This window comes from Mus musculus, chromosome 3, assembly GCF_000001635.26.
Source record: "Mus musculus strain C57BL/6J chromosome 3, GRCm38.p6 C57BL/6J".
In the NCBI taxonomy this organism is placed as follows: domain Eukaryota; kingdom Metazoa; phylum Chordata; class Mammalia; order Rodentia; family Muridae; genus Mus; species Mus musculus.
Window position 1 is genome coordinate 145,397,395 of NC_000069.6, and position 26,078 is coordinate 145,423,472.

Here is a 26,078-nt window from a genome sequence, read left to right on the forward strand (position 1 = left end):
TGATTTCCTATTCTATTGGCTTAAACATTGCATGTTCTTGTGGCAGTTTACAGTTTGGTGATTTCAGCATCTTTGTGTGATATGTTTTTTTTTTTTCTTCAAGACAGGGTTTCTCTGTATAGCCCTGGCTGTCCTAGAACTCACTCTGTAGACCAGGCTGGCCTCGAACTCAGAAATCCACCTGCCTCTGCCTCTCAAGTGCTGGGATTCAAAGGTGTGCGCCACCACGCCTGGCGTGTGATATGTTTTAAGGCCAGCAAGCATGACAACTCCAGCTTCATGTTTCTTGGCAAGACTTTGTACTTTTGGGATCCTTTGTGGGTCTGCATGAGTTTTAGGCCTTTTTCACATTTCTACAGCAGACAACTCTGGAGTTTTACAGTTGAATGTGCTGGTCTCGGTCTGTACCCTGGGCATTTTAACGACATTAATGTTCCAAGCGACACGCGGTGTCTTTTACTTTATCTGAGCATTTTTACTGGCACTTCTGCTTACTCCATAGTTCCACTCAAGTTGGAAATTGGGGGAGGGAAGTCTGTCCTTTGCTCACTGCTAAACCAATCACTATCCCTACAGATATTGAACAAGTTGACGAAATTCAGTCTCTGTTTCACATCTACCATTATATTCAGGGTTGGAGATGTTTAACCTCAAACCGCAAGGTCAAGAGTAGAAACAAATGTTTCCTTGAGGGAAATTAAAGTGAATATGTCATAAACGCATCGATGTGTTAGCCTAACATAAAATAGAATATTTTCATTTCCATTCCCTAATGCATCTTTTCCTTTCAAAAACAGGGAAAGCCCGTTAAAAGTTGTTTTACTAGCCTGAGTGCTATAGTTTCCTGAGTGATAATATTCATGTCACATTCTCGCAAGGATGCACCCTGAAGCTAAGCAGCCATTTTCCATTTCTTACTTGAAGAGGAAGAGCTATAGAAAGATGTTGTATGGCTTGTCCCTGATGAATTCCCAAACTAAAAATGCAAGTTACCAGGGCACATTTATTCTTCAGTGCCTTGGAGTTACTTGCTACAATTAAAAAGGATTAAAAAAAAAACTTTAATTGTGACAGAAACATTGTAACAATCATGTGAAATAAACTTAGGAAGGTTGTGCATGAAACTCTTGTGAGACGTTGCACACTTCCGACAAAACCACTAGTAAAATGTCATGCTGACCGGGTGTGGGGTGGTGCTGGGTAAACAGAAGACCATTTGTACAATTATTTTGAACAAGTTTTCATCCAGCAAGCAATCATTTTTTAAAAATGTTTTATTGTTAGCCAGGTGTGGTGGTGCATGCCTTTAATCCCAGCACTCAGGAGGCAGAGGCAGGCAGATTTCTGAGTTCAAGGCCAGCCTGGTCTACAGAGTGAGTTCCAGGACAGCCAGGGCTACACAGAGAAACCCTGTCTCAAAAAACCAAAAACAAACAAAAAAAAAATGTTTTATTGTTAACAGAAGAATTTAGTAGTCTTTAAAAGTCATGGTGATGAGGTTTATTTCTTCTGCAAATTACCCTTCTCATTTTAGCAACTTGTGTGATGGAGTTGAAGGACCATTTATATGAACAACAAATGCTGCACTCTACTGATCTCTCAAAAGACGTCTGGGATTCTTTGTGTAATGTGTATATTTACTAACAGAATGATAATAGTTATGCCAATTGCTTTAAACAAAAACAATTTTCCAAAAAGACGTCTGAAAGTTGAAAAATAACAAAAAAAATTATTTGAAACCTAGCACCTTCTAGATAATTTGTGATTTTGCTCAGTTTCAATCTCATCTCACTTTGATATCTCTTAATGAGAAATGGTACCCAACAGTATTCCCACCTCTGTGGTAATACTGACTGATAAAAATAAATCAGTGTATAATTTCTGTCTTCTATTTTTGCATTACTTTTACAGGGACATCTTGGAAACAGAGGGCCCCCTGGTCCTCCAGGTCTCAAAGGAACTCAGGTATGGAGGAAATTCATGTCCAGTCAGCAATTTTTCAGTTGGAATTTCCTTTTTTATTTTTGTGACACTTCAGGTTTTTTGCTTAATGAAAAGAATTTCCTTAGCGTGAGCCATTTTTTCTATTAAGGATTTCAAGTTATTTATATTGGCACTTATGGGTAGAATTTGGATTTATTTTACGGAGCTCCTTGGTGATTTATTTCAGTAGTCGCCAATGAAATGTTGAAGAATTTTGTTCTGAAACCAGAACGAAACTTATCTGTACTAGAATTCATGTTTATTACTTATGACTATTTTATATTTGTGACTTAATAAATTATATTTAATGGACTTGTGAATTGAACAAAATGTCTGTTTGTGAAATATAAGGACATCTACACGTGCAGTCAAGAGTGGTAACACAAACTAATAATATCAACTATTCACTTAAAGGTGAGAAAATCAGTACATATCATCAACACTTTTGTAAGGGGAGCACACTTGCTTTTTATTTCTTCTTGGAAAATAATTTCTAGAACTGGTTTTCTTTGATTATTTTCTCTCTGTTCTCTTTCCACCATGTAGTCTTGACTCTTACGAAAATATACCGGAATTTTACATTTTGTGACATTATAGCTAGTTTGACTAAAATTTAGTGAAGAATACAGTGTTTGGCAGTAAGCATCATTTTGATTAAGATCTAGTGTGCTCTAAAAGCTACATTCAGATTGGATTAGATGTGCTTTTGGTGTCTAAAGTCGCAGACAAAACTAAAATTTACAAACTTGAGCCTTCAGTCAGGTATGGCAGCACCACCTAAAATCCCATCATTTGCAAAGCTGAGGCAGGAGGATGACAAGTCTGAGGCAAGCCTGAGCTACAGAAGAGACTCAAACTTAAAAGAAGGAGCAGGAGGAGGAAGAGGGAGGGGAAGAGAATGAATGAATGAATGAATGAATGAATGAAGTACCAAATGGGACTGGAGCAGATTCCGTATAAGTGATTGTGAATATACTGTAAATGTGTGTGTTGGCTTCCATCTGCCCAGAACAGAGTTGCATTTGAATTATAGCAGAACTTTTATTGTATCCCCTAACAAGCTTCAGATTTCAGAATAAATGCAACACATAAAGATTTCTGTTTTTAAACACTATTTTAGACAACGATTTGTTCTGATTTATTTCTAAGGGAGAAGAAGGACCAATTGGACCCTTTGGAGAACTGGGATCTAGGGTAAGTATCACAAGAGTGATTCTCTAAATCCCAGTAAGAGGGCGCCTGCTAATAACTTCAGTACTTGGGGAGAAGGCAAGAAGATCCTGAGGACAAGGTCTGCCTGGACGTAATAACAAGTTCCACGCTAGCCTCGGGTCTTCAGGAAGACCTGGTCTCAGTTGGAGGGTTTGGAATGAAGAAAGGGGAGAAATGTTGTAAATGTCTTATTATCTCAAAAAAAATTTTTTTAAAGGTTAAAATTTTTAATTATAAAATTAAATTGTATAATTTTGGTTGGAAAAGAGAAACTATTTTTGTTTCATGTTCGCTGAAGAGAACTATAATATATACACTCTCAAAATAAATTAATTAAATTTTTTTCTGCATGTGTTTGCCTTTAAAACAGTCTTGTAATAGTTTAAGAGCATAATATTTTAATTAATAATAAAAGGCAAAAGCTAGAACCATTATGATTCTAAAACACCCAAAATAAAGTAAGCTGATAACTGGATATTTCTAGAGATGTTTTTTCCCAGAGCTGAGGGGTGACACCCCCCCCCCAGGATCCTGGACATGGTAAATGAACACTCTGTTGCCCAGCTAAATCCCAACCTGTTTATTATATTATTAATTATCACTTATCATTTTCCCCACTGGTTTTATGGTCCTAGAAATTTATAGAAATTGTTAAAGGGTTCCCGGTAGTACCAAGTAAGGTAATTTTAGGACTATTTCTGAAAATTCTGATTTATTGATATACCAATATAGAAATGATGGAAAACTAGTGGGTAATTTCCCCCTAATTGTAATCAGATTGTACCATCTTGTGACATGCAAACTATTGTTCTCTTAGATCTGGAGATAAATTTGAGTAATTTTTGTATCCATAGCCAAAGCTTGCAATTGCAATAATTAGGATATGTGTGTTATATTTAAGAGTCATTGAACTCCTGCAAAGTATGTCTGCTTGTTTATTTGAGCATGTCACAAATTACACACTCTTAGATTTTCTTTGTATTTAATGAAACATTAATTAGTCACTTGTGCCTTTGTCTCACAGGAACACCTCCTGGCTGTCTTGAGCCAATGTTTCTTCTCATATGAAAGGGAAACATTTATTATTTTGTAGGAAAGAGCTCCTAATGGGAAAAAATATATATGTTATTCGAGCCTAGTAAAAATGAGGCCATTTAAAGTCTTCTTCCCTAGAAAACAAGAGAACCACATACTCTTTAGTAATCTGTGTTATTTCACTTCTGTGTGTGAGGGTCCAGTCTAGGAACTAAGGTTGTTCCAGCGGTCACGTAAATTAACCCTAATACTAAAAGCTATGCAAGATGTGATATGGAAATATGGTTTCAATATTACATTTTCAAGGCTAACTCCCTCCCCAAACAAACAAGCCTTGTGCTGGTGATTAAACAAGGCCATAAGCCATTCTCCCATCCTGGCTGTCCTGAATGGCTTGGTTTCAAAAACTGTAAGTGTGGTGACTGCAGTGTTACCCGCTTACAGCATAGATTTAGTACAGTATTCCCTACTTTCCTGTGGTGCTTACATGAGTTGTGTATGTTAAGAATTGAAAGCAATATTTTCACGACGGCACCTTCCAATCAGTTTTAATAAAAATGAATTGCTAAAAAAAAAATTGTCAGTATTAGAAGAAAATGAAGTTATTTCAACGTTCGCTAAATTTCTGATCCTATGTTCAGGTGAAAGGCTGAATCAGGTTCAAGTGCAGGAGTAGGGTCAGGTCCAAATCCAGACAGACCTAAAAGGATGGACAGGCAGGCTGCCGGGTCGGTCTGCCGTGTTAGCATCCTAGGGCAGAGCTGATGCTTGTCCTGTGCTGGTCAGTCCTTGACACACACCCAGGGCTGGGTGCAGGCTGGAGGCGACTCTTCCATCCCAGCGCGCTATGAATCGTCTTATGGGTCCAGTAAGGGTCCCAGACTTTCCTTCCTCCAGCAGGTCCTCACTTCCGCTTACAGATTTTTACTTTCCAGCCGGCATCTTATCTTGCCTTTTCTTCCTGATGCAGTCTCCCAGTCTGAGGGTGCCCACACCTACCTCATCGCTTTCCCATGGTTCCTCAGGACTCCAAATACCTAACACACTTCCAACATTATCTTTTCGGTTACATTCTGAATTCGATTTTCCTGCCCATTTTATTCTTTTGCTTCTGAATCACTATTTCATAACTTTCTCTCGGGAACTGCTTGCTGCCATATCATCCTCACTCTTCTGCTTTTCCTTCTCCGTCGCTTAAAGCAGAGAAAGGCTCACTATTGTTTGCCGTTTTCATTGCTCCTGCTCAGTCTCTGCCCTTCCCTTTTGACTCTTTTGTCTCGTCTTGTGAATGAATAGTCAGTCGCTGATCTTCCTAAAGTCGGAGCTTTCCACTTCAGTCTTCATTTTAGCGCGTCCTTCGGCGATTCCGAGAACTCATCCGATAACTCTTCCCTCCTGACATGGTAATCGTTTTCCATCCGGGGAACCATGCTTACCAGCACCCAGGCCTAAAGCTATTTCTTCCACCTTAAAAATAAGAGCAGAACATACAGGGTTTGCTCTCTCTTCCAAGTGCTCTTCTGTTCTCATCACAGTAAAACTCCATCTCTGTGCTTCGGCTGCTGCCTCTGCCCACGTGGGTCCCAGCGCATCCAGACCAGCAATGACAGACAGGAGCAGTTGCTTCAGCTGCTGAATCCATCAGCCATTGCCCAGCCTTGAAATCTCATAGCAGTCAATATCCAGATCTCTGAGAACTTATGAAAATCAACTCTGCCTTCTGGGAATCATTTTATTTGTTTACCTAGTGAAGATTAGGAGGGCAAAAGTCCTAGGTCTCTGATGTTAATCTCTTCAAATTCAAAATTTTAGAAAATCCCAAGTCTCAGTGTATAAATTTCTCTTAACAATCCTCTTTACTTCCTAGACAAGTCTTTCAGAACAATATCTTCCAATCAGAACTGAAAATATTTAGTTGTCAATGCAAAAAACACAACTGTCACCTCAAAAGAATGGCGTTACTTTGGAGTCAAAAATGAGTGACCACACCCAGGCACACAGATTCAAGTTACCTTAAATACTATGTTCCCATATAGTAACGGTTTCATGAAGTTTGTATTGTAACAGAACAAAGAAAGATGTTGAAATTGCAACACGTTGCAGTTACAATGGTGGAAACACTAAGATAGGTTAGGTTGCAGAAAAGCAGAGAAGCTGGAGCTTTGAGTCTCAGGTGTGATCTAACCTCATTCTTAGCCTTTTGGTTGGTGAAAATTAGGCTCTCTGTACTTTCTAAACACTGTCCCCAATAGTCACACACAGAAGAAAGCTATAAACGGCTAATTAAGGGGACTGAAAACTGACCCACGATATTTTCGTTCTGAACCAGCCACATCCCGAACCTTCCACAATTGACACTGTAGGCAGTAATCATCCTGGTGGGAGGTCCAGCTGCAAGTGGGTGTTTGTTTGTTTGTTTGTTTGTTTGTTTGTTTGTTTTTCAGGAACTTTAGTTTCAGTGTTGGTGCTGCCTCTCCTTCTCTGCTCCCACATCCCCTATGAGAGCCATAAACAGCTCTACACCAGCATCCCCACGTAATTACCATTTCTCCCAGCTGCCTCTGCGGCAGCCCTAAGCCATACCCTGGGCATCCCTCACTGGATTGTTGCAGCAGACCCCCCTTTACACTCTTTCCTTCTGTCCTTCCATCGGGGGAATCTGTCAAATATGCATCATGCTGGATTTCTTCTCAAGGCTCCCCTAAGGTTTCCTGCCTCGCTCAGAATGAAAGCCAAATAACTTACTGAAACTTATTATCAGGTCTGATGTGACCCAGTTTCCTATTCCCCATTCTCTTTCTTGACTTCATCGTCTTCTCCGTCCTCTCCATCTGCATCCCCACTCCAGCTACACTGACTCCTCATGCTTGATATGTTCCATATGGTCTTCCCAGAGTGCCTTTGCCTCTACCTGGACTGTGGTTCCTGCAATGTCCACATAGTTTGCTCCTTTTTAAAATCTGTACTGCAGTGCCAGTCTCTCAATGAAGTCTTCCATAGAAACCATACAAAAACTACAAGAGTTGATACCTCCCTTCCCTGCTTAATTTGTTGTCCTTTATACTTACCACTGCTTAATAGGACATGTGTGTATGCATGTGTATATGCATATGTGTTCATAATACATGTATTATGCATTTTAAATTTGTTACCATCTTCACTGAAGCATACGTTCTATGAGGGCAGATATAACGTTCTCTCTATCCTCACAACTGAAAACAGTGTGTGACATATTGGAAACACTCCAGAATTTTTAATCTGAGTGGTTAATGAATATGACAAGGGCATTGGATATCTTGAAGTTGTCCATTTCATGGAACACTGCATTTCCTAAACGTTAGGACACCTTGGCACCTTTATACATGATGATTACTAAGTATATTTTTATGCTAATTACCCTTTTTTTCTTCCTCTTTTAGGGAAAACCAGGTCGAAAAGGGTATATGGGTGAACCAGGGCCAGAAGGCTTAAAGGTAAGTGCCTAAAGTTTGAAAAGTTGAAAAGTTTGAAAAATTTGAAAATACAGTCTTTCAAGAAGATAAATCTATCCATTGGTTGGGTGCAAATATCTGCATCTGACTCTTTCAGCTGCTTGTTGGGTCTTTCAGAGTGCAGTCATGATAGGTCCATTTTTTGTGAGCTCTCCATAGCCTCAGCAATAGTGTCAGACCTTGGGACCTCCCCTTAAGCTGGATCCCACTTTGGGCCTGTCCTGGACCTTCTTTTCCTCAGGCTCCTCTCCATTTCCATCCCTGTAATTCTTTCACATAGGAACAATTATTGGTCAGAGATGTGACTGTGGGATGGCAACCTCATCCCTCACTTGACACCCTGACTTCCTGCTGGAGGAAGTTCCCTCTCCCTACTGTCAGGCATTTCATCTAAGGTCCCTCCCTTTGATTCCTGAGAGTCTCTTACCTCCCAGGTCTCTGGTGCATTCTGGAGGCCCCCCCCCAAGCTCTTATTTCCTGAGGTTGCCTGTTTTCATTCTTTCTGCTGTCCCTCAGGGTACAGAAGCAGCTGACCCCTGTTGTTGAATTAAGGAAGGCTGAAAGAAGCTGAGGAGAAGTGCGATCCTGTAGTAGGACCAGCAGTCTCAATTAGTCTGGACCCCTGAGATCTCTCAAACACTGGACCACCAAACAGACAGCATACACCAGCTGATATGAAGCCCCCAACACACATACAGTAGAGGACTTTCGGGTCTGTGTTCACTCGGAGATGATGCACCTAACCCACAAGAGACTGGAGGCCCCAGGGAGTTTAGAGGTCAGGTGGGGGTGGGGGCATCCACGTAGAGACGAGGTGGGATGTGGAGCAGTCAGAGGGTGAATCAGGGAGGGTGGTGGCAGGAAATGGAATATGGAGTGTAAAAAGTAAATTAACTTTAAAAAATATAAATAAATAAGTAAATATAAAGAAGATAAATCTATGACTTTTATACAAATTAAATGAACGAATTTCAACTTATGGGGATTCAGAAAGATGTTAAACACTGTTCAAAGAGCAGTTTAGAAGCCACGTAGCTCCATCTGTAGTTGTATAGGTATACAATTTAATAAAGAAACGTTAAGATGCATTTTATAAACGTTTGCAAATAAGATACAAAGTAATAAACTTTATGGAACTTAATAAATAAATATTATGGTAGTATTTGTAGATTGGATACATGGCAATAAATATATGTTAATATCTCCTTACTAAGCATGAGTTCTTTAATAAACAACTAATAGTTGGTGCACCTGCGTCTGTCCCTTGCACCATCACTGTGTAGCCTTCATCACTGTAAGGCTTTGAAAGGCTGTGCTGCTAGCCAGTGGTTTCTTTCTTTACTTTCATGTTTTAGATGATCTTTACAATAACAAATATACCACAGCACAGGGATCCAGTGTGTGGAAGAGACACCAGTTTATAGGGATTGTTAACTTTTTGCAGACTTAAAATGTAAAACTCATAGAAGTGACAGAGTATTCCTACCAAATTTACCAAAGTAAGGCTTGTTTCATATGTACTGAACATATACATTTTTACGATATTAAATCCTACTAAGGGCTAGACATCAAGTTTTAGGTCAGTGGAGGAAGGACTTGAAGCATTTTTGTATCAATGGACTGTTAGCCAAAACAGACCTTCTGAGGCTCTAAACATTAAGCCAGGAGTGCAGGCATCTGCAAGCTACTTCAACTCTTTGCTGTCAAACAACCTTCCTGTAGGCAACAAAAGGTCATCTCCTTTTATGGGAAAATATAATTTTTAGATGAGAAAAGAAACAGAGTAGAAAACTAATTATTCATAGCTTATCCTGCCATCCATGTCTACAGACGCTCTCCAGTGAGTTCGTCGTCAATAACTAGGACAGCACCCTACAGATGTCTCACTGTTGCTACTCACCTATTCTATATTAATGAACCGAAAACTTACATAGACTACTCCTTGTGATGGCTATTAGGATTCAGTTCTTAAAATCAGTAGGACTTGGTAGACATATAACATCACACACAGATGTGCCCATAGTATAAAAGAAAGAGGTGGGGGGGAACCTTCATTTTAATAGTATAATTAATACAAGGTATAAAACAATGTTACCATTCCCATGTATAATCAACATTGAAAACCTTATTGAGATACTTTGTAGTCCTTGTACAATGATTTTTGAGACAGGGTATGGATTTTACACTTCTGTCAATTGTACTTCATACCAGCCTATGCCACATGTCACCAGTGGCCACCGTATGGTTGGTATCCTAATGTCTGGGTAGCATACACTTCAAGTGAATGAGTCATTTTAATTTAAAACTTATCAATTTCTTTTCTATAAAAAAGAAGTGTAGAACCTGGTCACATCCACTGTGTGTGGTATCTGGAAATCAGTCTTCTACATTCAGTTAAGCCGCCCCTACCTCTCAGATGGAAGGGAAGTGGCCCCTACTTGCGGGGCACAGCTCCAGTGATCTTCAGAATCCATCATTACAAAGGGTAGTTTGGGTCATATGGTAGGTTTTACTCCACACCTGAACTGGGCTATGAGCAGCACACCCAAACCAGACGCACGAAACCCCCGCACTAAAATGCAGGTATTTTCCAAGTAACTGGGAAAAAATAACCATGAAAGGATTTTCTTAGGTTAGAAATTAGGGCCAAGTAACTCAGACTAGGTCAAATCGAATGAGTTATGGAAGCCTCTGGGGTCTCAGAGCTTGTGGACTGCAAGATTGTGCCTGGCGAGTTATAAATAAATGTCCTGTCTCCAGCTGCCAGCTCTGCTGACTGAGGCTCATAGCTCTTACCTCCAGGACTGCTCTGGGGTTATCTGTGCTGGAAGTATAGAGTCATTGGTGCAAGGCCTTTAATTGTATACTTAACGTCTTATATAGTCTTTTTATTTGTTTTGAAAATAGTTTTACATTCACATGCCACAGTGAACAGGGGTACGGGTGAAGGTCAAAGGACAACTTCCAGGGTTTGGTTCTTTCCCTCTGCTGGGCTCTTCAGGCTTGGCAGCAGTGGAAAACAACACAATGAAGTAAAATATTTTATTTAAAATGTAACTTATCAAAGACTTTAATGTGTCCATATGAGTGTCTGTGTGAATCACAAATGTTCAGTACCCGTGGAGGCCAGAAGAGGGCACTAGATCCCCAGGAACTGGGTTTGCAGATGGTTGTGAGCCACTATGTGGGCGCTGCAGTCAAACTTGTGTCTTCTGCAAGAGCAGCCAATGCCCTTAACTGCAGAGCCATCATTCCAGCCCTAAACATGTTTTTTAAATGACAGAAAGTAATGAATCAGGGACTGTGACTTCAATATGTAAACAATTATTGTTTGAATAAAAGTGGGGCAAAGGCCACATTTCACAAAAAATTCTATAAATAAGTTTGCATAACTGAGATTGCTGTTGCTTTTTTACTAGATAATTATGTAAAATGGAAACAGAAGAAGCCACGATTAATGTTGTTGACAAATAGTCATTTCTGCAATTTTGTACTCTTGATCAACAGGGAGAAGTGGGAGACCAAGGAGATATTGGGAAAACTGGTGAAACAGTAAGCTGGTTTTCTATGCTCAATTTTTTATTTTTCACCATCTGTGTTTCTTGGGAATTGTGTTAACCTTGATGTGTTAGCTATGGTTGTGTTAGCAAGCATTGGAATAGAACTTATCCACCACAGACTTACACTCCTATGTGATGGTTGTGTTGACAAATGAAAGGCTACAGTGCAAGAGAGATGTGGAGACAGCCCAGGCAATGTCTTCATTGTTTTGAGCTATGTTTGTGGACTTAGGAGCATCTTTCTTGTTAGTATTTGACATTCGATTTCAGTTCCATTAGTTTCAGTCTAAATTTGACCTTATGAAAAAAAAGGTATCATAATCGAGATATGGTAGCAATTGCCTGTAATTCCAGCACTCTGTCTCGGGTTCCTGAGTTCAAGACCAACCGGGTCTACACAACAAAATGCTGTCTCATAGAATAAACAACCACAAAAAGCTGGTTAGATCATAACAGAGTATGTGCTGCAATCTGACTTAAGATTTGAAGGGGAGAGACCAAGCGAGAGAGGCAAAGAGCCAAGCGTGTTACTGTTTTTATCAAATGAAGTTTGTTTAGGTTTAACCTTATGGTTGTAGCAGAGAGTACCATGTAACTTTTTAAGATGTGTTTTTTAATTCTGTGCTCATGACTATGTATTGAAGTCACATTCCATGATTCACTACTTTCCTGTCACTTAAAACATATGTTTAGGCTCAGCTGGGGCCCAAAGAGCTGGATTTACAGGCAGTTGTGAACTGCTAGACAAGGGCTCTGCGAACTGAAGTTCGGCCCCCTGTGAGAGTCCTATACACTGCTAAGCCACCTTTCAAGCTCTGCATATAATGCTTATATTATGTCTATAACAAATTTTAATTTGGATCCATCTTCAACAATGAGGAAGACCATCGAAAATAATTTCTATGAGACTGGGGTGATGTCTCTGTCAGTAAGTGTTTGCTGTGCACACATAGGGACCTAAGTTTGGATCTCCAGAACCCAAACAAAAAACAGCACTCGTCTACAGTCTCAGTGCTGGAGGTAAAAGGCAGATGCTGGGAGCTTGCTGGCCAGTCAGGCCACGCCAGTGGACCAGTGAGGTTGCCTGCCTCAAAAATTACCATGAAAAGGAGAACAGAACACCTGAGGTCACCCTCTGACCTTCACACTCTGAATGTACACATATGTACACATACATACACACATAGGTGCATGCACACACATATATGTACTACATGTACACCAATACACAAAAAGAAAATTTTTAACAAATGAACCTACATAAAAAGGCGATGAACGGTCAAGAGTGAAAATGTCTACCGTGTGCAAGGATAGCTGTCACAAAGCAATTGAGTGAAATAGCCCACATAGCCTAGTTAAGACTTAAAAAGTAGAATTTTCTACATAATTATTTTGTAAGCTTAACTTGTTTTACAATCCTTAAGCCTAGTGTTGTAATAAGGAAGAAAAGGGCTCTGACATCTTTACCATTACCACATTAGTAAAAATGGACAGGGGTAGTTAGTTATCAAGGAATCGTTACTACGTTCAGGTAAGCCTCAGTCAGCAAAAGCTAAGTGTTTTATTTGTGGTGTGCCAAGAAAAAAAAAAAGTACTATACTTTTAGTATAGTTCTTAGATCAGATTCTACAAAATATCTAACATGATTGTAGGGTTTTTTTTTTTAATTTCTATGGTCAATCAAAGAATTGGAGTGTCAGCTTACTTAGGAAGTGTGTGTGTGTGTGTGTGTGTGTGTGTGTGTGTGTGTGTGTGTGTGTGTGGTGTGATTGTGTGTGTGAGAGAGAGGGAGAGAGACAGAGAGAGAGGAGAGAGACAGAGAGAGAGGAAGAGAGAGAGAGAAAGAGAGACAGACAGGCAGAGAGACAGAGAGAAGGACTACAGTCAGGATCCAAAGTTAAAATAAAGATAAATAAAATAGGATGCCAATAAACAACATCTTCTCACATGTTACATATTAAATTGCCAAGTGCTTTTTTCTTAATCACACTTGATTAGTTCCATAGAGCATAAGACCCAGCAGTTTCCACTGCTGTCCAGAGAGGGTGTGGACTACTGAAATGCTAGATTTCTGTGACTGGAGTTAGAAAAATCACATTTATTACTCCTTTGCTATGTTTCAGGCGTCAGCCAATAATGCAATATTTCATTTAATTCTCAGAGCTCATGACGCCCTAGTTTGGGCAGCGAGGAAGTCAGAGAACAGACATACTGGGTATGAGCCTCCTAACTAAACCTTAACTCCAACCAGATTTCCCAGTTCAAGGCCCACACCTCCACTCCATGCCATGCTCACACTTTTATTATTAGCTTTAAAAAATTTTTGTCCTGGATTTTGCAAAGATACTGTAAGCATCAGTTAAGTTTAATATCAGTTTTAACGTGTTTTATTATTAATTGAGTAACAATTTGGCCCCTTTTACAACAATGTTGTAAAGACCCCTTGAGCATTTGATAAGGCAGCAAACAAAGAACCTTCCCAATTCCCATATTTTTTCCTCACTGAGGATGTGAGATGAAGGAAAACATCACTCCCTTACTGAGTCAATTAAAAATCTAATCTACTCTAAAGAATACTTTGGGCCTTCTATAATTCCCAGATTTTATTTTAAGTTTCAGGTCCTATGTATGCATGTCTAGTCTAGAATTCTGTTGCCAAAAGAACATCCTCTCTTGGAAGTTATAGAATATATAGTTGCATGTCATGGCAACCATCTTTGAAATCTGAAATAACCCAGCATACAGTGGCACCTCAGATGACCTTTTTGATGACCATTTAGTTGTTTTAACTGAGTGACATTTTTGTTCTCTATTCATAGCAATTAGAGCCAAATCTGTTACTGAGCCTACCAAGCTCGCCGGCATTATCTACGTGTTCCATAGTCATGTGCAGTCGTTTCTCGCATTCAGAGAGTTGATTGCTATAAATGTGCTCAAAGCATCCAGATTCCTCTATTACTTTTATTACTTCATTTCTGTAAATACATCTTATAAGCCTCCAGTTTCTTTTTACTGTTTTTAGTTAAAATAACCTACATTTATTCGGCAACAGCGATACAATTTGTGCATTAACAATGATACAAAGTAACAAAAAACGTTACTTAGAATTTTAAAATTCCTGGCATGTCACTATTTGAGATTCAAGGACAATAATTCGGTATTTCCGAGTATTCTCATAGTTTTCAAAATTGTGTTATTTTTAATGTACTTCTAATAGTAATCATACTTTATCATTTAAATAGCTAAATTTTTTGCTTAAAGAATAAAATGAACTGAACTTAATATTTACAAACAGCTCTGTCCTATAGGAAAAAATCAGTGCAGACAAAACAGTGAGGGGCTCTAAGTCGGTTTTGGCACACAGCTGGTTTCAAATAACTACACTTCTCGTTATTTGTCAGGAACAATCTGGGATATCTGATGTCAAAGAATAATTCCAATTCTAAGAATTCATGACTCTCTTCTAGGAAGTTTAATATGCCTGCTCTTCCTCTCATCTGCCAAGTTGGCAACTTTTCCCTGGCCCTGTTCTATTCTCCCTACATCCTTCTGACGCTGGTGTGAACAGACCAGGCATGGTTTTTTTTTTTTTTTTTTTTTTGTTTTGTTTTACATAGTTAGGTTTATATGTGTGTTTCCATGTGGGAGCGTATGCACATGCGTGCAAATGCTTAAAGAAGCCAGAAGAGGGCGACAGATCCCCTGGAGCTGGAGTTGTTCTTTATGAGCTACCTAACATGGGTTCTGGGAACCTGACTAGTTATCTTTAAGAGCATCAAGTGCTTCTACCCACTGGACATTAGGGGCCATGTCTTCCTAGCCATTGCTGTGAATAGACTGATAACTTCTATGGATTTTTTTTTTATTGTTGATGATGCTCAAAGCCAGGCAGGCATGTTCTTAGAATGGAAAAGTGGTGGTATCTTTGGGGAAACATCAACAGTGGCTCTCTAGAATCTTCCAGAGCTCTGTTACCTTAAATACAAGATGTGAGACTATTTTTCCTTAAAGTATCCTTGATTGCATTAATTTTCAGTTATTACATTTCTTCCCACTTGGTGACATTCATGACTGTCTTATAGTCTAGTCACTCTAACTTATTTCTTAAGCTGGAGCTTCACTTACTGGATTTTACTTTATACATTTCTTAATTTACTGACATATGGAGATTTATCCCCTGCTCTCTCCCCCATGCTGTGCTAAATGATGATAAATGACCAGTGAACACAGAGAGAAACAGGAAGGTCCTGGATTATCCTCAAAATGACGTACCTCACCTTTCTTAATAAAATCTTCAGAATCAGGGATGCTGTGATGGGTGATCCCTGGATGGCTTCTAAGCAGGTTACTCAAAGCCAAAACAGGAGAAAAACTAAGGGAGAAATAGAGACAAAATTTCTGCTTATTAAGGACCCATTCTCTATATTAATATTCTCTATATTAATATTAATAAAGCGACCATTCTGCACCCTGTTGCTGTGGAATGTGTAGAATGTATACAATCTGTCACCTGTAAGCCATGGTACAGAAGGTCAAAATCCAAGATTCTAGTCTCCAGCTCCTGAGTGCTTTTCTCTTCACAGAGTAACCACCAAACTGTCCCTGCTTTAAATGGGACCTTGAAATATGTCCTTGGGAATAAACAGCTAGGAAGATCTGAGTTAATATTTAGGAAAAATTGTAAGGAAGAGCAAACCAAGGTTTTAACCTACAATATCCTAAGCCAACCTGGCAACATGCTTTTAAAATATTGTCAAATATTATTAGTTTGCAAGGGCTATGGAAACTTATTTATAATGGAAACAGAAACGATTTTGGAGGAACTGGGAAGTGTTTCAGAAGCGCTCACATAAACCCTCACTTGATAGAGTGCCTAGGGCTGTGCTTGGGTAAAATTACCGTGGAATTAGCTTGATATAAATCCATTTTATTATGTTCCAGGCTTTCCCCCCCTTTCGTGAAAGGGGAAATTGTTAGTTTTAAAGGGACCTACTAAATCATAAAAGTCCTGTTTCCTTAAAGGAACAGATCCAGAGGCTGGGCGCATGATCTAACCAAAGAGGTAAAGCGAATGTCACAAATTACCTTGGACTCAGCACATTCTGAGTCTTACTGTCATTTTCTTATGTGCCTAGGACACAGCTGTAAATACTCTGCCAACCTCCTGAATGGCGTGAGTGATGTTTCTTATATAATGGAAAATACGTAAGATAGCAGAATGGACACATGGTATCCTCAGACGGGTCTTTATTGAATATGTTACCAAAAAATAGGCACCCATTATTGAAAACTTGTGATAAACAAGAAACTTTCACTACATTATATTTGTTAATATCCACAAATATTTTGGTAAATGTAATTATACCAGTTCTATGCTTTAAAAAGCTGATATTTCTGACTAACAGAATGACTTGCCATGGTCAATGAGCATAACAGTGAAGTTAGGGCTGAAGGGAGTTATCACTAATATTTCCAGATTATTATCCTAGGGCTACTTGGCAACGGGCAACAGACTTCCAATCATGTTCCTATTAAACACCTGCTTTTACTACATGGGAATACAAAACACACACCACACTTTGAGAAGCAGGTTACTCCAAAGCCATAGCATATCACCCTTGATATGTAGAAACAGCATTGTAAATCTGATTAAAAAGCCATTACCTCGTCTAGTATTATGTCTATTGGGACATAAAACACTAGAAGCCTGTTGTGTTGGGGACCACCTGTCAACACAGCACTCCAAAGGTGAGAGTGGCAGGAGGATCTGGAGTTCAAGGCTAGCCTCAGCTAGAATGGACTAGAAAAGATCCTATCTCCAAAAATAGACCAGAAGAGTGCCCAACAAGGGCCACCATGGGCTGGCGTGGGAGCCTCGGCAGCGCCCAAACAACAGCTGCACTAAAATGTGAAGTGCTTTGGTCAGACATTGCTGTGATGTTTATTCTTCTCATCCATGAATGTGTCATCTATTTCATCTATTTTAAATAACTTTATCATTTGTAAAGATGTGCATCTCACTATTTTTTCTTCACCTTGAACCTGTATTTATGTGTTTTAGAAGGATAGCATTTTTTTCAAAGATTTACTTTATATTTACTCTGTGTGTGTGTGTGTGTGTGTGTGTGTGTGTGTGTGTGTGTGTGTGTGTGTGTGAATGCACACATGAGAACACATGCCAGTGAAGGCTAGAGTCATCATATCTCCCTCGAGCTGTAATTTTGCCAGCAACTAGCAACCGGTTCTGGGGACTGAACTCAGGTCCTCTGTAAGAGCAGGATGCAGGCCGAGCCATCTTTTCAGCCTCCAGAGATATATAGCCAAAGAAACATGGAACTTCGGTCTTCATTTCTGTATGTTATCAATAAGTACCTGCTGAACAAGTTTGAGTGCTAGACACACAGCTAAATAAGACTATGTTTCTAGGTAGCTTCTGGTGTAGACAATGACAAAATATGTATTCATATGATTTTATTAAAAATTCTGTTCTGTTAGTTACATAAGATACTCTAAGGGAAAAAAAGTAAAAGTTGTTTTGGCATGGCTCATAAGGACATACGAGTTGATAGAAAAATTCTAACTTTGGTTGAAAACATATTTCCATTCTCCTGGGTATGGCTTTTACGATGTGAATAGCAGATTTTTAGGAGATGGTATTCTAAGTTCTTATCTGGAAAGTGTCTATCTAATGCTGGAATTTTTGTTGGATGATGTTCTAATAGTCTTCCCTTCAAGCTGAGTCTATATGCAACAAGTTTCGTTCATTGCTAGTACATTGTATCTTCTTCTATATACGCATTTATACATAGCCTTCCTTTTAAGCTTAGTTTGTATGCAACAAGTTTCATTCACTGCTAGAACATTGTATCTTCTTTTATATACATATTTATATGACAGCACAATGGTAAGGCCCCTGTGTTTTGTTGAAAATATGTAAGACAGAGAATGTGTTGGGTTTTTTAGTTTAAGAAGTAAATGGACTGGTGCATGGAAATAATGGAAGGGTCTGGGATAAAGGGTTGTTTGGGGACTCCTGCTGAAATGACTTTGTTGACAGAACATGATGGCCAAATGGCAACATGGAGATAGGCTAGTGAAAATACCCATGCTTCCCCCTTAAAAATGAACCTGTGACCTGTGTAACTTGTGGGCTAAGATCTTCACTGTTAAGGATTATAAATAGCATAAAGTAGGGGTCAGAAAGCTTTTGTGTAAAGGGCCAGTGACTGAATGTTTAAAATTCTGAGCCATATGGGTTCTGTTGCAGGCTCTTAGCTATGGCACTGTACTGTGAACCCAGTCACAGACAACAATGAATGAATGAGCCTGGCTGTTTCCCGTGAAACTTTATTTATAAAAACAGACAGTGGGCATGAATGGGCCGCCGGCTGTAGTGTCTCTTCCTGCTCTGCCATGTTATAGTTGTTCTAGGATGTGGCAGCTTTCTTGTGTCTGTCTTATGTGCACCCTGTTTTATTAATCTTTTGTCATTAACAAAAAAGCAATGAACACAAATATGATTTCTCTGTATCTTAGTTTCAAATCCAAAAACCAATTCAAGTTAGCAGGCAGGTAGTGCTGCCACGGGTCACTGATTGTTTTTTGTTTGTTTGTTTGTTTGTTTGTTTCTTCTTTTGTACTGGTTGCGAACATAATGAATTTATTTGATTTTTATATGTGGGCCACATGTAAACAAAGGATGCAACCAGAAATTATCATTTTCCCTCTAGCAAACACTTGAGATTATTACCAGGAAACATTTCTAAGAACAATGAAGTATTTACTTTGTGTGCAGTATTTCTCATTGAGACAAGATATTGTGCATTTGAGTGCAGCCTCACTTATGATTGGCTCCTGGTTTGTTTGTTTTTTTTTCTTTAGCATAAGATTAAGACATACAAGGCATGATAGTAATACAAGAAAGAAAGGATCATGTGGCTGGCTATTATCTCCTCGTGGCAAACGATGTCTTCACTTTTCAAGGGAGCTTTCCGGGCTTCTCTGCACTGTGTTTTAAAGGCACTGTCCTACCCTTGGGCTCTGAGGTGTCACAGGACCACTCAAGTGCTACTATAGAAGTCCAAAGTACAGTTATGAGAGGAGTGCAGAGACTTGTCAGTGCCTGGTGAAAAAGGAAGTCTCGTGAGGATATCTTCTTCCCTCCGTATCTTCTCCCCTTCTTTTCTTATTTATCTTGAGACTTGAAACAAACACGTAAAAGGTCACCGATTTGTCTGTGTTAAATACAATGTGAGGATTTCCCATCATCTCAATATTTTAACTAAGAAACCACCAGCCAATTTACACAGTGCCTTCCTTCTACAAATATTTATGATCATTTGCATACTCAAGGGTGAGAGCAAACTGAACAGGACACTGCACCCACTTCAAAGACCTCATGCAAGATTAGGATGCCAATGTGAGTATTAAAGGGAAAAGGCTCTGCCTGCTGCAGAGATTATCAGTAAGCCGGATCCGGTGGATCCAGAACACTGGATAAAATTCCTCAGTAGAAAAATCTTTAACTCTATTTCTATATAAATATGAACATCCCATTCTTGGGATGTTGAACAAGATTGTCAATGCCTTTTAAATAACTGGCTCTGCTCTTCCTTGTGGTTAAATCGAATTTTAAAGCGAGGCTGTGTATGAAGAGGGACCTTGTCCACATGTTTTTCAGAATAGAAAGGTGAGATCAAATCTGGTTCAATGACTTTCTTCGGGACTTAAGTGTTAAGCTGGAACCCAGGTCTTGATTGGTGGCATAGTGTATTGTCATCCCCCCCCCCCCCCACACACACACACACACACTCCATTATCAGCTGCAACCATTTGGGGTTTGTGGGAGTGACAGAAACTTGAGAGAGCAGATTTCTCTTACTCTAATTTTGTCTTGGATAGAACTCACAACTTGCCTTTCCTATAAGGGTTGCCTAAAACAGCATCCAGAACTAATTTTGTTCTTCATATTTGAAAAACTACTCTGGGCTCCTAAGTGCACATCCCTCTGTGAACGGGCCTGCTAGTTATTAGTCTCAGGGAGACCGCACAGTGAGGAAGTTATTGCAACACAAGTGTCGCTGCAGGAGAATGTCCTTTATTTCTCATCCAACTTACTTTCTTTAAAAAAAAAAAATAGCCTGAGTTGAATAAAGATAGGTGGCAGCTCTCTGTCGATACTCACATTATCGCCTTTGATTGATTACCCAGAGGCTCATCGTTGGCCGCGCTGCCAGGCAAGTTTGGGACAGCATGAGTGACCCATTCCTTTCTCGTGTTTCCCATAGCACAAGTGTGACTACCGGCATCTGCTCAGAGGACATTCCAGGCATAGCCTCCTGATCATTGCCAGAACTGCCTGGCAATGCTAACGCCTCTCTCTGAGCTTTTATTTTATGACTGCACATTCGCTCCTAGAGAATAAGAGTCAGGTAGCTGATGGGGAAATGTCAGAGCCTGACATTTCCACTTGAATACTTGGCAGACCATCAAGACACTCTTGGTGGGGAACCTTATGTATCCATATGGCAAGAGGCTGGAGTAGAAACTCTGTGACCCAAGATAGACCTGCCCAGTCCCTCAGGAACCTATAAAATTATGAAATATCTGTTCATAGTCTAAATTTAATTGACCATACAAAAATATGTGTTCTTCAGGGTGGCACATGATATTATGCTTTCAAGTATTTTGTTGACTAAATAAAAGAGTATCTATTTTATGGCATTTTAATAAAATATTGATAAATGTAGGATTTTCATCAAATTGTTTTTCTTTGGTTGTTAGGCAATGTGTACAGAGAGTGTTTCGTCAGTGCCTTGAAACCTCAAAGCATCAAATGCTCATGTGCTTGAATGCTTGGTCCTCAACTGCTTAGCAGTGTCTTGAAGGCCATGTAGCCTTTAGAAAGTATTCTTTACTAAAGGAAGTGGTTCACTCAGGGAAAGTCTTGTGGGTTATAGCCAGCTGCAGTGCTACCATACTCCCCTTCTCCTCCTCCTCCTCCTCCTCCTCCTCCTCCTCCTCCTCCTCCTCCTCCTCCCACTCCCCCTCCTATTCTACCTATAGGTTCACCAAAAAAGTCAAGAGTCCAATCCACACTTTTCCACTGGACACTGGCATACTTTCTCCATGGTGAACTATATCTTTAACTAAGAGCCAAAATAAATCTTCTACCACTTTAGTTGCTTTCTGTCATGTACTTGGTCATATGAATGAGGGAAACATTACTCAGGTCCCAAGTTAATTTTTCCATGCCACATTTTATTTATGCTATGTAGGTAAAGTACCTATGAAGTCAGGCCCTGTGCCCACTCCCAGGATGCTACCATGTATACTCACTAGACCTTTTATTCTTTAGAGATGGTCTTTTCTGTCTATATCAAGCACACCAAATTCCTAGGTAGCATGCAAGTATAATCTAGTGATTAGAGAGGGACATGAAAATCCCAATTATGGTGTGTGTGTTCTTAAAGGGGGACAGGGCTAACTTACTATGAGAAAGGACAGGCCACTTCTATAAGCAGGAAAAGTTAGGGCCTAGTGGTTCAGACTCTTCAGGGGCCTCTGTCAAGACATTCCCCTCACAAGTGTCAGAGTTTAGTTTTTCCTGAACCAGTTTTTTATTGACCCTAGCACATTAAACTCATCTTAGTTGGGAATTTAAGCTTCTCTGCAGTTTGGTCAGTATGGTAAAAAAAAAAAAAAAAAAATCAGGAACTGAATATAGTTTGCCACTAAAAGAGATAATTGCCCAACCATTTCATTAATGAGCTCTGGGTAACATATGGCCCACCAGGGGGTTAAGTGGCCAGTCTTTCTCATTGTACTCTCATCAGGCCTGGATGTAAGTCTGTCGCTGAGGCCTTAACCCGGAAGTACTGATTTAAAAAGCAATGAGTCTTAGCTTTAGAGGAGGGTGGGTGGTTTGCACGTGTGTTCCCCCACCTCTGCTTTATTTGCGTTGTTCACTGACTTAGTCAAAATATATTTATTATCTTCTGTAGTCCAGGAATTATGCTGAACGTAAGAGATGGAGATGCTCTATAGAACATTCAGACTGATAAACTTAAAGCCACGTCTTCCTGAACAGTGATGGAGTTAGAAAACGTAGTAGCCAGGCTTCTATATCACTGTGGACAGATGCCTGAAAGAAATATTTAAGAGAGTGAAGTCTCATTTTGGCTCATGGTATAAAAAGGCTGAACCCATATATTTGTGCCGAACATCGGGGCAATGGAGGTGTTTTCTGGGGCTGTTCTTGATCACTTGGTAGACAGCAGGCAGAGAAGGCAGAGGGCAGGAGGAGGCCAGAGAAAAGCCCATCCCTCAATGCTTCCTCGGGGGCCTTCCTCCAACTAGATCTCATATCCAAGTAATACAGGCATATTATGAATCTATCAAGTGATGGTCTATGTTATTGATGAGGTAAAAGCCTTCATGATCCAGAAAAGTCTTCACAAATACACCCACAGATGTGCTCTTTTTTAATTTCCCAGATGTTTCTGAATTTCTTCAAGTCACTCATCACACACAAAAAGCTCCTTGCTCCAACCCATGCTGTCAAAGGAATAACTTCTGAGACTATAGATTTCATTTGAAAATGTAAATGAATGATCCAAAGATTGTGAATTAACAAATAATCAGAAAGGTTTCAGGTATAAGCCTTAAAATTACCCTTAAATAAAAAAAAAACTGAAGGAAAATTGTCGAAAACAAAAATAATAGACATCATTCATCCTTTGCCAATTGACTTTCTCTGCATAGTAAATCTGAAAATTTTCCTTATCTTTTCCTCTCTCCACATGCATACTCTCTAGGGTTGACTCTTAGTTGAGGCTTTTTTCCTGATGGTCTGTAAATTCCTTGGCCCTAAGCCCACATTTTCATCTGTACACTAAACATTCCTACCAGAAGCCCTCACTGGTGCTTCCTCTTTGTCATATTTTAAAAAGGAATTCTTGTGGCTGGGGAGATGGCTCAGCAGTTAAGAGCACTGGCTCTTCTTCCAGAGGATCAAGATGGAGTAATCCCCAGCACAGACACGGTGGCTCACAACTGTCTATGACTCAGTTCCGGGGATCTGAAAGCCTCCTCTGGCCTCTGCAGCCACAAGGAATGTACATAGTGCACAGTTATACATTCAGGCAAAACACCCACACATAAAAACAAACAAGCAGATAAATAAGTAAGGGATTCTTGGACTGTGGAGATGGCTGAGTTGGTAAAGTCCTGGTCCCACAAGGAGAAAGACCTGTGTTTGGATCTCAAACAGGCAACACAGAAAGGGGCAGGTGCAGTAGAGCATGTCTTTAGCCTTAGCTCTGATAGGAAGGAAATGAAATTCCCCAGAGCCGTTTGGCCAGCCAATTTAACCAATCAGTGACCACCATGTGTCTCATAAGCAAAGGTAGAGGGAAAGAAAGGAAAACACCAAGCCCCAACCTCTTGCCTCTACATTCACATGGACATGAGTCCCTGCATATACACTTGCGTGTGCGTGTGCACACACGAAAGAAAGGAAGAAAGAAAGAAAGAAAGAAAGAAAGAAAGAAAGAAAGAAAGAAAGAAAGAAAGAAAGAAAGAGAGGGGGGAGGAAGAAAAGAAGGGAAGAGAAGAGAAGAAAAGAGAGGAGAGGAGAGGAGAGGAGAGGAGAGGAGAGGAGAGGAGAGGAGAGGAGAGGAGAGGAGAGGAGAGGAGAGAAGAGAAGAGAAGAGAAGAGAAGAGAAGAGAAGAGAAGAGAAGAGAAGAGAAGAGAAGAGAAGAGAAGAGAAGAGAAGAGAGAGAAGAGAAGAGAAGAGAAGAGAAGAGAAGAGAAGAGAAGAGAAGAGAAGAGAAGAGAAGAGAAGAGAAGAGAAGAAGAGAAGAGAAGAAAGAGAAGAGAGAAAAGAAAAGAAAAGAAGAGAAAAGAAAAGAAAAGAAAAAACAGTAATCTACAGTAATTCCTCAGCTAGATGGCATGTTCTTTCTTATCTGCCCCTGGACAACTTATTGTGTGGCCATCTTCTTAGAAAATGGCGTGACTGTGAAGACATAGTGCAGGGAAACAGATCCTGTGAGAACACCTGTCTCATTTAGTGCTTGAAAATGGAGATTTTTTTTTTTCATGTGTGGCTTAACCTTTGCTCCTCCAGTCACCAAAAGTCCATATCACATTGATATACAAAGTTGTCGCTTGAAACAAAGTTAAAAAATATCAGTGGTTTTCTACAGTGGGTAAAGTCTACACTTGTCATGATGAGATAGCTTCGATCCTTTGTGTAGCTTTGTAAGGAAAGCAAAACCCACTGATAGAAAATAGTGTAGCTAAGAGTAAATCAAATGCAACTGAATGGAGTTCTACACTGTGTGTTGTAGTAAAATTCAGAGTCTCCAGGGTCTGCCATCCTCTATCCTGTTACACAGTTGTTTACATGTTGAAGATTTGGACTCTTCTGAGGCATTCAAACACTGTGTAAGACACAGTGACTTTTGAAGATAATTGTTAAGTATAGGAACCTTCTATAAAATGTTTTACAGCACCTTTTTCAACTAGGAAACATTCTAATTTCACATTGCTCTTAGAATGAATCAGTAGGATGTGGTTACTTAAAAAAAACAGAAGTAAAAGACTCTAAAGTTTTTACTGACTTTGGGAGGAAAAATAATATTTCTTCTTGCTTCTAAAAGTCGATTTATTCCACATCAGGCTTTTTGGCCCTCCGCATTTTGGCTTTAGTTAACAAAATCTTTAAATAGACCATTACATATCCTACTTTGCAAAAAAACGTGAAATGTTTTCAATTATTACGCGGGTTTCTAGCTCCCAAGCAGAGCATGGACTAGCTGAAGACTTTGTCATACTCCTCCCTGTGTGTTGTGTGTAGAATCGGTGCCTAGAAAGGACTTGATGAACGTTCTTCCCCATACGGCATGTGCTGTTGGTAATTCCTAAAAGTGAACAAGATGGCTTCCACAACTGCTTTGTATCCATTAAATACACAACGGAACAGATTGGAACTTCACCAGACATACGCTCTGGTTTTACACTAGGTTCTCCTTACAGCATGCAAATGCAGCGTGGAGGGCTGATAAGCAAGTAGATATGGTTGTGTTCCAGGGAAAATGTCAAAGATATGCAAGCATCGTGTTTGCTGACTCCCGACTTTGCTCGAATTCTGTACCATTTTCTCTATGGGCAGTTTTTGATATCTGCTTAACCTTGGTGGTCAGTAATTCCAAACTGATTGGTATGGCACCTTAAACATAATAGATACTCAGTTAATAAAACTTTACATGTCTCATCTGTAGAAAAGTATGCATAATTTTAACAATTTAGAGGTTCCTATGTGACTTTTTAAAAACTACAGAAAGTAAACAATTAGAATCAAAATTCTAATACATTATCAAAGCTAGCTAACAATAGACTTTAGTCATTATGACTTTAAAAATATATTTTATAATTTCTTTGCTATTCTTCCCTTAAAGAAGAGCTCTCTAATTTCCATCTTTTAGGGTGGAGAATCTTGAGGCTGGGGTGATGGCTCAGTAGGTAGCAGTACTAGCCATGATTTCAGAAGGACCTAAATTCAAATTCCTGGCACCAGGTAAAAATAAAAATCTGAGTATGACTATGCTTGCCCAACCCAGCGTTGGATCACGGGAATCCTGGGAGCTCACTGGGCAGCCAGCCTAGCCAAAGTGGTGTTTGGCCTCAGTGTGTGTTTGATCATGGACATGTACAAGAGAAAGAGAGAGAGAGAGAGAGAGAGAGAGAGAGAGAGAGAGAGAGAGAGAGAGAGAGAGAGAGAGAGAGAGAGAG

At 39.7% G+C, this 26,078-nt stretch overlaps 1 protein-coding gene across 8 annotated transcripts in view; it reads left to right on the forward strand.

The window, feature by feature from the left end:
- Positions 1-26,078, forward strand: part of Col24a1 (collagen, type XXIV, alpha 1) — a 259,542-nt gene that overhangs the window by 104,923 nt on the left and 128,541 nt on the right. For all 8 annotated transcript variants that reach the window (XR_001783751.2, XR_001783752.2, NM_027770.3 and 5 more), the window contains 4 exons: positions 1,912-1,965; positions 3,133-3,177; positions 7,650-7,703; positions 11,229-11,273. Coding sequence is in view for 6 of the 8 variants with exons in the window: in NM_027770.3 (NP_082046.2) it covers positions 1,912-1,965; positions 3,133-3,177; positions 7,650-7,703; positions 11,229-11,273 (198 nt within the window). In the remaining 2 variants the exon portion in view is untranslated. The remainder of the gene's footprint in view (positions 1-1,911; positions 1,966-3,132; positions 3,178-7,649; positions 7,704-11,228; positions 11,274-26,078) is intronic.